We start from the raw sequence: 13,304 nt of genomic DNA, 5'->3' as shown, positions 1-13,304 counted from the left end.
ATTCTAGTGCCGCATGCCTTCTGTCTGCCCTCCACTCCCACTCGTTGCTGCGTTCTTCTCCACAACCAACATCCCATCTTCAATTTCTTTAATAGTGTTTCCTTTCACTTCACCATAATTTTTTATTTTATTTTTATTTTATTTTTATGTTTATTGTACTTTTTCTTCTTATGCGATCTTTATTTTTCTCATCTCGACTTCATTTGTATTCTTTATCTTGACGTTCGCTCCCTCTTCTACCTCGTGCCACAATATTTTCCGGCACTGATGCTCTCGTTTCACCTCTAAATCACTTTTTTTTTTTTTTTTTTTTTTTTTTTTTTTTTTTTTTTTTTTGGCTGCTGCGCTCTCTGCCTTTGAAGAGCCTGGCTGTGCTGCCAGCAAACATGCCTCGTACGCGTAACTTCCCGTGTGATTGGCATAGCTGTAAAAAGGTATGATAAAGACTAAGTGTCACATTACTTACTTGCAATGTCCGGAATTAGCTGATTGACCTGGATGTCATTGTTCTGTTTTGTTCCAGGCTTTCAACCGAAAGTCGGATTTGTGCAGGCACTACCGAATACATACGAACGAACGACCTTATAAGTGCAGTTTCCCAGATTGTACAAAAAGCTTTATCCAACGCTCTGCCCTGACTGTCCATTCCCGCACCCATACTGGAGAGAAGCCCCATGTATGCGACCATGAGAGCTGCAGTAAAGCATTTTCTGATGTATGTTAACATTCAGGGCGTTGCCAGCTACCTACCATTTGCACCATGACCTAGATAGATGCTGCGAAGCATTTCACGCAACCCTAATCTTTGTGTGTGGGATTGAATTGCGTCGTTTCCGTTTTGGCCGAGAATGGAATTAACTTCGGTTCTAGTCCTCGAGTCTAGCTCGTCATAGACGAATACATACCGGCAGGCGACCATATAAGTGCTTGGAGTCTGAGTGTGGGCGAAGGTAAACTTTCCCCTCCCTTCGTCAACCTTTGAATAGGAAGAAGCTGATCGTATCTTCCAGCTTCTGCCGAAAAACGACATTGACCAAGCATCAAAATCGATCTCATCAGCCTGAGATCCATCCGCCATCCGTTCGCACCACCCGAGAACCGTTATATTTGCAGCCGCCCCCTAACTTATTACCCCCAGCGAGCAGTCACCCCGATCCACAGCAAACCTATCCACCTCCTCAAATGATTCCGCATGGCTTCTACCCCCCTCCTATACAACCTCCCCCTGTTCATTCCATACCAGTTCCTGGAGGAGAACCCGTCATCGGAGCTGAAATTAATTATACTGGTTCCGGGCTCGTATTCAACCCCCAAGCTCAACGCTACGAAGTTCCTCCCACCCCAGTAGAATCGGTCCTAAGATTCTCCCCAGCTACTCCAGTGGTTCCAGAGTACGAACCTCGGCCTCCGATAATTTTCCACCAGGAAGTCCCTATGGAGAATAAACCCATGGTTTCGCGCATTTTTAACCCGTACCAAGACCCAAGATCTTGGGATTTCCTAGGCTTGGAAGGTTAAAGGTGATTATTATCCAAAAAGACACTCCATATTTGACGGCTACCCAAAGACGAAGATACACAAACGATGCAAATATTCGACGCCCCCTACCCTACGGCCTCGTTTTGGACATATTCCAGCCCCTAATTTTCAATGCTCCGCCTTTTAAATTTTATTGAGGCGGGAACTCGGCTTGCCATGAGTCCAGTTTATATCCTCTCTTATGGACTTGAGGGGACTGATGATCCTTCCTAAACTCCCACTCTACTTTATTCTAATGCCAATCGAATGAAGATTTATGATATAGGCAACATATACACACACGGCAACAAGGTGAAACACTCCCTATCCGTCCCCCGGACGCTCTCGTTTTCGGCAACTGGAGTTCTTTCTGGCTTTTCTTGGCTGGTTGTTTTCTTCTTTTTTCTTCTCCTTTGTTCTTTTCTTCTTGTTTGTAGTAAAATTGTCTGTTCTATTTTGTGTTGGGGCGCCATCCTTTTTAATATTGATATCCCTTGAGTTATTCTTTTTCACTTTCACTACTTCCTTTTTGGTTTTTTTTACCTGTCACTTTTAATCTCGTTTATTTTCTACTCTTTTCTTTCCCCTTTTTCTTTTCCTCTGTGAGATCTCACATATCAACTATTTCCATCATCTAAGTGAAAGCTTGAACGAGAATTTATGTTATCTTACATTTCCTATCTCGAAACATGGGGGTTAACGGAAGTAATTACTAAATAGTACACTTCGATTCCAAAACAATTGGCTGAATGAGGTTGTATCCACGTACTTACTCGATGAATAGGGTCTGCGTGAGAAAATAAGTTACATAATTTAGTTTCTAGGGGTCTTGCTCTTCCGGTTTTCTTATCTTTTCACTTCTGCTCTACGTTTTTGCCATTGTTTTTCTTCACCCCTTTCTCCTTTTTTGCTTTTTTTCCCCCTTCTCCTTTCGTTCATTCTTTATTTTTAATTTTATTTCTTTTTTTTCCGTCGCCCTTTTCAATGTTGTAATTGTATGTGGATACCCACCACCTTAGCTAGATATGTAAACATTTCTTTTGCACTCCTGAACTGTCAACATCGCAATACTTGCTTTGCGTACATTGTCTTAAAGTACTGACCATCTTCCTCAAGAGGGGGAGTTGCAAATGTAGATATGCATACTTGTTAGGGAACGTGCATACCAACCCCACGTTTCCTCTGCCCACAGTCACAAAGCGCCCAGGTATGTCGTGTAACCAACGTTCCCAACATGTCCATATAGCATTAAGAAACCTGACGACCAGGGTGCCGGATAAACTCAAGGAAGGGCATTTGGCTAAGCACCCATACATGTAACAGAAATAATACTGGCACAGGAAAAGGAAAGTCTGAGTACGAAAAATACATAAATAAATAAATACTGATTAACATTGAATTTCCCCCTTGCCTTGGTATTGAGATTTTATAGATGAGCATAAACCACCCCAATCCGTAGGAGACAGTCCGGATTTTATCCACAAACGTGATCAAATTTAACTCTCTCAGCATCTGGGTCAGATTAAGTTATAACTTTATAAGCCGATGCAAGGGGATCGGGATCCCGCGCGGTGATCCAGGGAACCAACAACATATTTTACCCGTATGTTTAACCTGTGCGTATAGTACAAATGATCTATCGCGAGAGGGTTCGGCACATGTCTACAGCGTAGTTCTCGCGCGCTCTTGTTTTTGGTGAAGAGGCCAAAAAGAAAAATATAAATAAATAAATAAAGAATCGGCGAATTCTCAACGGGGCGGCGCCCGGCGAAAAAAAAAAAAGCATTTTTAGTTAGCCCCCGGCTTCTTCGGAAAAAGGTCTGCCTGGCCTGTCCATATGGGCAATGGTATGGTATGGTTCGACGACGTGTGAGAGAAAGGGGGGGATTTCCGGTGCTAGCAGCCCGAGGGTTAGGAGGACCGGGCCGAAACGGAGTGGGGTGAAATGTTTGTTCGGTGGAGACGGGTGCATGGCTGGCCACATGGGCGCTTCCCGGCTCCCGGGCGCCGTCCGTCGGCGAGAGATACCATACCGCAGCCGGCTAGTGAAAGTTTAACCCTGAGTAGTTTGAACTCTTTCCTCAAGGGGGTTTTTACATAGTAGAGGGTGAAACTTTGGAGAACATCCACACGGAGAAATATCGCTCAGGAAAACCTCGGCAGCAGCAGAAGAAGAAGAAGATCCAAAATATAAGAAAGATAGAACTTACAAATCCGTTGCACAGGAAATTGATCAGATAGCGCAATACCTACTCAAAATAACTTCATCGGTGGCCCAATTCTTTTTTATTTATTTATTTTTGCCTTTTTGTGTTGTGAGAGCTTGTTTCGATTGATACCATGGATTCCGCAGCTAAATCGCGTTAGAAACTTTGTTTAAAGCATGCTGTCACCATGACATCAAATCTATGAAAGCCATCTCCCACTTAATCGACATATAATCCTGTGCATTGGGGGGTGGAATCGATCTTGAGGAACCCGAGGCCTTCTTTTGTTTCCTCATTTGGAACTTTTGATATCCACGCTGACAAATCTCAGCCACGGAATATTTCCGGTGTCTTGGCATAATCAGATAAGATTGATTAAAGGGATCTGATAACCTGCCCTCAAACTCTCCCGGCTTGGAAAAACCGCACAATACCAGCAACGTCATTTCCTGCTCCATATACATATAAAAAATAATTTGAAAGTATACGGAGGGTAGAAGATATCGCGGCGCTGTCGGAATACCAACTTTGAAAAGATGCAAGCTCTGCTTCGTCGCGGGGCTGCGATTCTCACACCAGGGACAAGCAGCCCAGCAGCGGACAGCGAAACGACGTGTACCACCGCACCAGAACATACTCTCTTTACCAAAGTCAACCCAGCAGTTGACGGGGAAGACTGCGACCGCGACTGTGCTAGCTGCACAATCCGATACCCTGCCAAATTTGACATTGACACTCAAGATAAATTATACGGCCATGTCAAAGGATGGGCCACCCACTTGCTCATTGCGACGGGCAAGACGGACTGGGTGAGGGATGTGACCGACGAGGAGGGAAGCGTCATGGAAGCGATTGAGAAAGGGGGCCTGGAACCTAGCAATGGGGTACGTGATGTTTTTTCTTTTGGTTGTTGCGTAATGAGAGCTGGAATCCATTTTCGTTTTCATTTTCATTTTTTGGCTCGTCAAAAAGATTTGCCCAGTGGATCATGCTAACTGTATTTGTGGACAATATATATAGCCCATGAAGCTGTCTGCTTCGAACATGCCCGTCCCGGATGAGTATCACCATCATGAGGTTGGGAAACAACCCACCACCGCTCTCATCCTCCCAGCTTTCACATTTGTCGATCACGTCACCCCTGCCCTCGCTTCAGACCTGATCACATATTTCGTCAGCCACTCTCTGACCACCACTTCCCCCCTAAATAATACCTCATTGCCAACTACAAAGACACGCACCCCAGACCCAGAGTCTGACAATTCAACTCCTGCCACGCCTCTTTCATCCCAGACGGAGACGGTCCCTAACTCCTCCGTCGGCTATACAGCCCTAACCCCTCTCCGCTCCCGCCCCTGTGGGCACTCTGCCGTGATTCTCCTCTGTTCACAGCGGACCCGCGACGCTCGTTGCGGCCAATCTGCTCCCTTGCTCCGGCGAGAGTTTGAAAGGCACCTACGGCCCCTTGGATTATATAGGGATCTCAACGACGAACGCCCTGGTGGGGTAGGCATATATTTCATAAGCCATGTTGGCGGCCACAAGTACTCCGCGAATGTGATTGTGTACCGGCGGAGAAATATCGACTCCGCGGACGCTGCTGCGGAAGCGGGCAGAGCAGCGCGTGGTGAAGAAGGGGCTACGCAGGGGATCTGGCTTGCGAGGGTTAGGCCGGAAGATTGCGAGGGGATTGTGAAGTTTACGGTTCTGAAGGGGAAGGTTATCAAGCCAGAGAGCCAGCTGAGAGGCGGGTTTGATCGTGAGAAGGGCCTGGTGAGCTGGTGATTTCCTGGCAGGGTGAGAATCGGTTTATTGGCTTTCTTTTATTTTTTATTCTTTTTTTCGGGCTATTCTATCTACTTTACATGATGAAATCTATTGCGAGACTTTCGGGTATTTTATTCTAAGAAGTTTTGGGCGCCTTAGCCATCCAAACTAGCACTATATATCCATATATTCAGGGGCTAATAACATTTATTTCGAAATCATATTCCTATATAAGTCGCCAAAGCCCTGCAGTATGCCGGCTTAGGCCAAATTCTTCGACCTGATTCCTGGGCTCTAGTGCGGCTAGGATGGACGATGATACCAGACCGTTCAATGCCTGATAAACCATTCACCCCAAACCCCGCCTCTTACTCTTCGCATCGGTCGCGCGATCTGCTTTAAGATACCAGTAAAAGTGATCAATGTCAAACGGAACCATGCCAGCAAGTAGCCCGCTCAACCTCGCCATCCTCGATGACTACCAAAACATCGCTACCGCCAAATTCTCCCACCTGAAACTCCATCTCACATCCATAACCTCGTTCCCAGAGACCCTGCACCCAAGCCACAATGATGGCGACAAAGCAGCTCTCATCAGCCGGCTAAAACCATATCACATAATCTCCACAATGCTCGAACGGACTCCGTTCTCTGCAGAGGTCATCTCCCCCCTCCCCAACCTCAAATACCTCCTTATCACCGCCACTGCAACCGTGCCATAGACCAGCAGGCATGTGCGGAGCGGGGCAGCCTGGTTACGGGGACTATAGGTCTCGGAGCCCGTTCGCAAAAGCTAGACTCTTTACCACATACCGGCTCAACGACGGAACATACCTGGGCATTGATCCTGGGCATGGCGCGGAATATCGCGCGGGATGATGTGGTGGTGAAGAGCGGCGGGTGGCAGGGGAGTTTTGCGGCGGGGTTGGAGAGGAAGACGCTCGGGATCTTGGGGCTCGGGTCGCTCGGGTCGCTCGGGACGGCGACTGAAAAGATCGGAGCATTGGCGTTCGGCATGCGGGTCGTCGCGTGGTCGAGTAATCTCACGCAGGACATGGCGGATGAGAAGGCTGCGGCATTGGGTTTACCGGCAGGCGCCTTTGAGGTTGTCTCGAGTAAGCTGGAGTTGTTTAGGGAGGCGGATGTTCTGAGTGTGCATTACATGCTATCATAAACGGGAGGAGGAGTTGGGTGTTATGAGCCCACGGCGCTCTTGGTAAATACGTCACGCGGTCCGTTGATTGGGGGGAAAGCGCTGCTGAAGACGTTGAAGGAGGGGAAGATAAGGGGTGCTGCACTGGACGTTTTCGATATGGAACCCTTGCCTGGTGACAGCGCGTGGAGAACAACGAGACGGGGAGTGGAGGGCCGCAGCGAGGGTTTGCTCCCACAGCATATGGGATATGTCGAAGAAGGGATTATGCATCGATGGTATGAGGAACAAGCGGAGAATTTGGTTAAATGGAAATGAGGTGGAGGATAAATTAGTATGATCCATTTTGCTGGCTTGAAAGAGGAGCACTTATATGTATGGACACTGTGTTTATGTACTGTACATGTACATGTACATGTGGGCGAAGTTCCCCAGTATCTCTTTCAACATCCACCCCAAAGTTAGAATGTCTGTCTGATTGACTGGTTATTGTAATTGGCCAGCTAATATTCATAGCAATATGATGCCTGTGGGGACAGCTGATCTTGCCCGGTGTCCTAGAAGAAGAGGGCCAGGAGCCGTAAATGGACCGCTTTTGACTCAAATATCAACTTCCAATCGGCATGGACTGATTATAAAATATTCCTACAAAACCCAACGCCTTAAATGGAAGAAGAAAATATCAACAACGAAATATCCCCACGCAGACCCCCAGGGCATACAGAAAACCAAGAGAAGAAACCCAGGCAAACAAAGAATACATGTTGTTTGCGAATTGGATGAAAAGTAGAGGGAAAAAAACCACACATCATTGTCCCATTGATCCCATTTATTATTCGCCAGAACACCTTGCTCAGGTAAGAACTGAAGACATAAGAAAAATCGAAAAGAAATAATTATATACTCATACAATGGGAGGAAAGGGGGTGGGAAGGAGAAAACAACAGTCCCGGAATCACCGCTGTTCAACGCTCTTCGGCCTTCCGGCGGCACACACACCAGCAGGAGTCGCTCAAGACATCTGCGATGACGTGCGGTGAATGATACTCCCTGCCGAACTAGCGGCAGAAAGGTTCGATGCCAAAGCTGGCAAGGAATACGCAGATGGCGTTCGACTGCCCCGAGCACGTAAGCTTTGTCTGTCACCGGACCTATCAAGGATGAAAGAGCCACTCTTGGGAGTGCTGGAGGGATGAAAGCGGCTGCACTGACTACTAGTGCCTGATCGATTGCTGGACGCGAACGACGCACTAGAACTGGCGGGAACGCTGTTGGTGATGTGAACGCCGCTTGATTCGCCACTAAACGGCTCCATACCACCGTCCGTGGAACTTTCAGACTGGATTTCTGCAATGATCTCCGGATCGAGTTCTGACATCCCCCTTAGGAGTTCAGCAAACATGCTCAGCAATGATCTGAATTCCTGCTCAGTCAACGGCGCGTCGGCGAATCTGCCGCGCTCGTAGAGGCGAACAAATGACCGGCCAAGGTCTACGGGGTTGATGAGATTAAGATGTGTTAGATGGTTTATGTAGTCACGTAGGGGCATGTTATGAGGCCTTCGGAGGATTTCGACAATACGTTCATCTGGAATTGGTTGATTTTCGCCAGTCTGATCTGCGTCTCGGTTGTCGAAGACTGGAAGACGAGGGTCCACGGGGGCAAGAGATACTGCCTTTGCCTCTATGAGGTGCGGAAGTTCCTTAATCACCGGCTCGAATTCTTGGTCGGGCATATCGGGGCAACCAGGGGCAGTCCAGCCAGGGTGTGAGATATCACCCCATGGCGGTGGTCTTGTGGTAGGGATGGTCAAGCTAGGATCCAACTTGCTATTGTCTTCCCCAGTCCTGTCTCTCGGCCGTGCTTGCTGGGCAATGATGGCACTCCTCGACAGACCCTCCACAACGAGTCTTCGCACACTCTTTGGAACATCAGGCTTCTCCACTGGAATCCATGGTTTGGGAATACCCGCAAGGACACTGCGGTTAGTAAAGATGCGGCTGGCATATATCAATATAGCCAAAAGCAGGGTTATTATATAAACACCGCTGACAATGAAAACATTACCCAGGCGGTGGGTCTTGGAGGACTGGTAGATAGTATCAGCAGGGGTTAGGAGAGTTAAGATCAAAAAGATAATGGCAAGAACAGTAAAAAGGGTTGTGTAAAAGACGCGGAATAACCGCGACTTCGTCGGCATGGTGACTACGTCCTCACAGCAGGATAATGCATGGGCGTGGGGAGAGAAGGTTGCGCAATGTCCTTGAGCAATAGAAGACGCAGCATTAGTTAGGGTGGTGACGCCCATCGTTTGATGGATAGTTACCTAGTTAAGAGCACGCTTTCACGTGACACACCCGGCCAGGAACAGCAGGTTTAGGTTTAAGCGGGCTCACGTGTTTACACTTGTCAGTTTACTATTGAAGGATGTTTGGGTACGAGTAGATATAGAGACCTCGAGATGATATCAATGCATAGCTTTAAGGTCGACAAACAGCGTGAGGAGGCCTTACAATGTGCATTCCTGAGGCAGGCACTATGCTAGTACTCCCGTTCTTTACACCAGTTCTTCTGAACTTCCTCCCTGTAAGGCGCTTTAAATGAGGCCTTCTTGTTCTGATAAAAAGACGTTGAACTAAACCAAACTGTGATTCATGGTAACTGCGAAAACGCCCTTTATTATAGTGAAGCGCAATAGAGTGGGCGCTTGGCCCAACTGTTTGGGACCCTGAAATTGAAAAAAAAAATACGAACAGACATTCTATCTAGGGTCGTGCCGCTCTAAATAGCATCAGCAAAAGCGAACTTCTGTCACGAAGCAAGATTGCGAGATTTTTAATCCTGAACAGCAACTTCGTCCTCTAGATCGTCAGCGATGACCTCACCCCTGACCCGGCGAATAACCCTCTCAATGCCGTCCAACCCTCGTTTCAGCACGTCCATGTTCGGCCCGTAGCTCAGCCTGACAAAATGGTGGCAGGGACTGTCGAACAAATCCCGCCTCTTCGCTGGATTCAGATCAAAAAATATCCCAGGAACAACAATCACCTTCTCCGTCAGTAGAGCGTTGAAAAAGTTCAGACCGTCTGAGATATTCGCAGAAGCCGGGAGAGGGGGCTCAAGCGCAGTAAGGTCCAGCCAGATATAAAACGTTGCATCTGGAACGTCAGTGATCTGGAAGCCAATTTGCCCCAGCCGACCAATCACATAATCTCGCTTCTCGCGGAAATGGACTTGCAGTGCTTTCATCTCCATGCGGACGAGAGAGGGTTCCAGCATGGGGATTGCCGCCTCTTGAAACGGGACGTTGGCGCCCCCATCCAGGTAGGAGCCAGCGGAGGCAAGGGCTTCGATGAATTCCTTAGGTCCCAAGATCCAAGCGATTCGCCAGCCGGGGAGGCGGAAGCGTTTGGTCAGACCATCGAGGATGAGAACGTCTATTCAGTTTTGGTTAGCTCAAACAAGAACCTGATCTTAAAGAGGTGGTAGTAAAGGATGCCTAATAAAACTTGCCGTCTGTGTCGACGTCTTCGACGTTCATCGCTCCACTAGTAGTCGAGCCATCACAACCAGTGCTGTAATTATATCCAGCGTAGAACTCGTCCAGGATAAGCGTTGCTCTCCCACGACAGATATCCTGTATTTTGGCCAGCTCCGGATTGTTGATGACATGACCCGTTGGGTTCCTGGGGTTCGATGTTAACAAGACCGAAGTCCCTCGAGCAATTTCTTCGGCAACCTTATCAGTGTGGATGTGATATCCGTCCGCAGCCGATAAGGGCATTGGAACTGCCGCGAACTATTCACATTCTACACATCAACACACATATAAATCCAAACTTGACGACTGAGGTCTTACATTCTTAAACAAAGACAACATCTCCGAATACGCCGAGTAGTCTGGGATTGGGAACGATAGATACGCATTGCCCAATATCGCGGCAATACGAATCAACCCTGCTCTTCCACCAGGTACAATGCACACATTTTCCCAGGTATAGCCTTGCTTCCCCTGCCGATAATGTTCATTGTATAACCTCGCCACCGCATCACGGAGAGGCTTGATACCGGCAGTAGGGCCGTACTCGCGGGACGCGGAGCTTATGGGGATCGAAGTGGGGCGGGGAAAGCTGCCTGCGATATCATCATCGGCTTCAGGAGCTCCCTGTCCGAGATTTGCCCATAGCGAAGGGTTTTCAAGAAACCCATGTTCGGAAGCCCTCTCGGTCGTCCACACGACGCCGGTTGAAGCGCGAGTAGCGTCGAGCCCGGCGTGAGGACGGTGGCCTTCGTGCGCATCACGGAACTGACGATGGGTTTCGGAAGTCTTCTCTGCGGTTGATGATTTTAATATGTTTGAAAGGGGTAAGCAAATCAAGGACGATGCATTTTGAAGATATTATCGACTTTAACCAGTACACATGTCGATTTTTATTTTTCACAAAAAAAATTAAAAAATTAAAATTAAAATTAAATCTTGCTACGAGGGTGGTGGTATAAAACAAACCGTTCTGTGAGAGTTCTTTGCTAGCAGAGAAGCGGCGGGCTTGGGAGGAGGGGCTCAGGATGGAGAGACGACGGCCTGAGAAGCTCATTTTGGGGGACCCCTAAGAGATCTAAAATACTCTAAGATATGTAAAGTCTGTATAGATAACTGTTCTTTTCTCTATGTTTCTATCGAGTAGTAGTGGTAGAGCGAGAGCCAGGTGGGAACGTTTTTCCAGTCACGACGGCTATCTCGAAGGGCTCAGAATGCCATTGTCAGTTAAATGCCTCACTAATTCATGCGTGAATATCTGCTCTGCAATCTGACTGGCTGTGAGACAAGTCGGAGTCTGAGGGGTCATGTTGGATCGCGCCCGTCGTGCAGCGGGCAGTTGAGGTTGTGACATGGCCCACTATACATTATTAATAGCACGAATCAAATGATGAGGCTTTGTTGGGAAAAAATATACTTTTTAATTTCCACTTCGATTTGTCAAGTGTAACAGTTCTATCACTCTGAGAGTCTGAATAGGAGGGGCATTTCAGTATAACCACATCTATGTCTTTGCAGAAATTTGCTTGTCTCCCATTCTGGGAGGATTTGGCGAAGAAGGCTACAGCATGGCACAATTGATACATCCGGCGTTATTTGACAACCCACACCCGTACCGTTGTTAGCGTTACACAGCAACTACCTGCTCCACGGAAACCCACCAAGTCCATAGTAGTGGTGAGGTCCGGTACGGAAGTAAAACCAAGCGCAAATAAAACCAAGGCAAATAGAATAGAAAGAAGAGGAGTCAAATATGAAGTGTGTGTGAAGTGTATGTGAAGCAAGATATAGATAGTTAAGATATAGCTCAAGAGGTAAGATGCCTGCGCGAGCGTAGCAGGCGAGTGAGAAAAATCTTGACGCCCTCGCTTAAGTCGTGGCGTGGAAAACAAGGTAAAACTCAACATCTACATAGGGTAATGTACGTTCAATCATACGGGGTCATTTCTTGATGATAATAATAATGAAAGAAAGGAATTCAAATCACAAACTGATTACATCGTCTCTTGCCAAATAATGCGGTTGTTCCGGGTAAAGAAAAAAGTTGATTGGGAGCGGAAAGCAGCGGCGCATCGGTGACTAGCATGGGCATCCTTAAGAGTAAAATGCTAACCATGTATTTCAACTTTCGCTAGCCTGTTCGTTTCTCAGTGTTCCGCCCGATAATCAAAAGAAAAATGCAAAGATATGTGTCAAGCGTATTTCAGAAAAACTCCTCCGAGTTTGGCCATTTGAAGATCGGTGGATGTCTGACAGCCGTGTAGGACGTTGTGCCTTTGGAAGGGGGGAGGTCGGAGAGGGGGAATCAAGTATTGAAAAACGACAACCAAGGAAGCTATGCTTCTTAAGCCAATCCTAGTGAATATAAATTTGGAAGCAAACGTGTCATCGGCGCCAAAAACTACCATGGGATGCGTAGATCGAGAAAATGAAAATAAAAGGGACAACAAAAGGCAGTAGCGCAGTAAATTCAACAGGTATACGGATCTAAAAAAAAGTAGATCATCCTCAATTATTGCACAATATCTGAGTCCATGGAGTGATAGACCAATCTCAGTTTTCGACGGGTTGGCAAAAGAGTTGAATTTCTCCAACCTGGCCATTGGCCAACATGTTTTGGTGCTGGTCGCGCCATTCCATAAAAGCAAGTTGAACGGCTTCATCGCTATCTATCGTGACAAAGTCACCGTCCTCATCCCTATACCGCAGTCTCACGGATTTATTCCCAATGGACCGGTCAGTGAATCGGGCGAGCTTTGCGTCCACGCGATCTGTTAGAGACCGGAAAAGTATGTTACTTGCGATCACCAAAGTGACATAATTGTCATCAAAGTTAACTTTGGCTTTCAGTTGGCTGGGCATATAGAGTTCCTGTTCAGCCTCCTGATTCACAGGGGAGGAAAGGCCGGATTGCATTGGATTCGATGTGGGCGCTGGCTGCGAGCGGGACTCGATCCGACCAGAAAGCTGGGGCTCGGGAAAAGGGTTAGGGGGGAGTCCATGGCGTTGCTGAATGCCCGGTGACTGGGTGGCAGTCCTAACGGGGAGAGTGTTATTTATTGGGGAATTGTTTTGGCTGCGATTGACTGGTGCTCTCATACTCGCCATGTGCGCAGGGATA

General features: G+C 47.5%; 6 protein-coding genes across 6 annotated transcripts in view; 3 read left to right on the top strand and 3 right to left on the bottom strand.

The window, feature by feature from the left end:
* The first annotated feature begins 341 nt into the window (after positions 1 to 341).
* BDBG_07218 (zinc finger protein 501) lies at positions 342 to 2,579 on the top strand. Its single transcript, XM_031722991.1, has 4 exons — positions 342 to 434; positions 524 to 715; positions 871 to 950; positions 1,011 to 2,579. The coding sequence occupies exons 1-4, from the start codon at positions 387 to 389 to the stop codon at positions 1,516 to 1,518; spliced, it is 828 nt and encodes a 275-aa protein (XP_031580053.1). The 5' UTR covers positions 342 to 386; the 3' UTR covers positions 1,519 to 2,579.
* A 1,374-nt stretch (positions 2,580 to 3,953) lies between these two features.
* On the top strand, positions 3,954 to 5,723 carry BDBG_07217 (sucrase/ferredoxin domain-containing protein). The gene is made up of 2 exons (XM_002622219.2): positions 3,954 to 4,609; positions 4,746 to 5,723. Exons 1-2 carry the CDS (start codon positions 4,262 to 4,264, stop codon positions 5,508 to 5,510), a joined length of 1,113 nt encoding a protein of 370 aa, XP_002622265.1. The 5' UTR covers positions 3,954 to 4,261; the 3' UTR covers positions 5,511 to 5,723.
* On the bottom strand, positions 5,524 to 9,009 carry BDBG_07215 (thermatolerance membrane protein Dlt1). The gene has a single exon (XM_031722989.1). It carries the CDS (start codon positions 8,951 to 8,953, stop codon positions 7,658 to 7,660), a length of 1,296 nt encoding a protein of 431 aa, XP_031580051.1. The 5' UTR covers positions 8,954 to 9,009; the 3' UTR covers positions 5,524 to 7,657.
* On the top strand, positions 5,725 to 7,280 carry BDBG_07216 (D-isomer specific 2-hydroxyacid dehydrogenase). The gene is made up of 2 exons (XM_031722990.1): positions 5,725 to 6,151; positions 6,223 to 7,280. The coding sequence occupies exons 1-2, from the start codon at positions 5,915 to 5,917 to the stop codon at positions 6,664 to 6,666; spliced, it is 681 nt and encodes a 226-aa protein (XP_031580052.1). The 5' UTR covers positions 5,725 to 5,914; the 3' UTR covers positions 6,667 to 7,280.
* A 471-nt stretch (positions 9,010 to 9,480) lies between the features above and the next one.
* BDBG_07214 (aminotransferase) lies at positions 9,481 to 11,240 on the bottom strand (the record flags this gene model as incomplete). The annotated part of the gene is made up of 4 exons (XM_031722988.1): positions 9,481 to 10,082; positions 10,159 to 10,444; positions 10,505 to 10,977; positions 11,153 to 11,240. The coding sequence occupies 4 exons, from the start codon at positions 11,238 to 11,240 to the stop codon at positions 9,481 to 9,483; spliced, it is 1,449 nt and encodes a 482-aa protein (XP_031580050.1).
* A 1,496-nt stretch (positions 11,241 to 12,736) lies between these two features.
* BDBG_07213 (rho guanyl nucleotide exchange factor) overlaps positions 12,737 to 13,304 on the bottom strand; it is a gene marked incomplete at both ends in the record, with an annotated part of 3,745 nt that continues 3,177 nt past the window's right edge. Inside the window, one exon of the mRNA XM_031722987.1 lies at positions 12,737 to 13,220. Within this exon, the coding sequence (XP_031580049.1) occupies positions 12,737 to 13,220 (484 nt within the window). The remainder of the gene's footprint in view (positions 13,221 to 13,304) is intronic.

The sequence above is a fragment of the Blastomyces gilchristii genome (genome assembly GCF_000003855.2).
Source record: "Blastomyces gilchristii SLH14081 genomic scaffold supercont1.18, whole genome shotgun sequence".
Lineage (NCBI taxonomy): Eukaryota > Fungi > Ascomycota > Eurotiomycetes > Onygenales > Ajellomycetaceae > Blastomyces > Blastomyces gilchristii.
This window is presented reverse-complemented; position numbering and strand designations above follow the sequence as displayed.

Coding starts and splice junctions, on each gene's coding strand:
- BDBG_07218 (XM_031722991.1), top strand. CDS start 387: ATGCCTCGTACGCGTAACTTCCCGTGTGATTGGCATAGCTGTAAAAAG. Junction 435..523: donor ATTGGCATAGCTGTAAAAAG/GTATGATAAAGA, acceptor GTTTTGTTCCAG/GCTTTCAACCGAAAGTCGGA. Junction 716..870: donor GCAGTAAAGCATTTTCTGAT/GTATGTTAACAT, acceptor CTTCGGTTCTAG/TCCTCGAGTCTAGCTCGTCA.
- BDBG_07217 (XM_002622219.2), top strand. CDS start 4,262: ATGCAAGCTCTGCTTCGTCGCGGGGCTGCGATTCTCACACCAGGGACA. Junction 4,610..4,745: donor GCCTGGAACCTAGCAATGGG/GTACGTGATGTT, acceptor CAATATATATAG/CCCATGAAGCTGTCTGCTTC.
- BDBG_07215 (XM_031722989.1), bottom strand. CDS start 8,953: ATGGGCGTCACCACCCTAACTAATGCTGCGTCTTCTATTGCTCAAGGA.
- BDBG_07216 (XM_031722990.1), top strand. CDS start 5,915: ATGTCAAACGGAACCATGCCAGCAAGTAGCCCGCTCAACCTCGCCATC. Junction 6,152..6,222: donor GGACTCCGTTCTCTGCAGAG/GTCATCTCCCCC, acceptor ATAGACCAGCAG/GCATGTGCGGAGCGGGGCAG.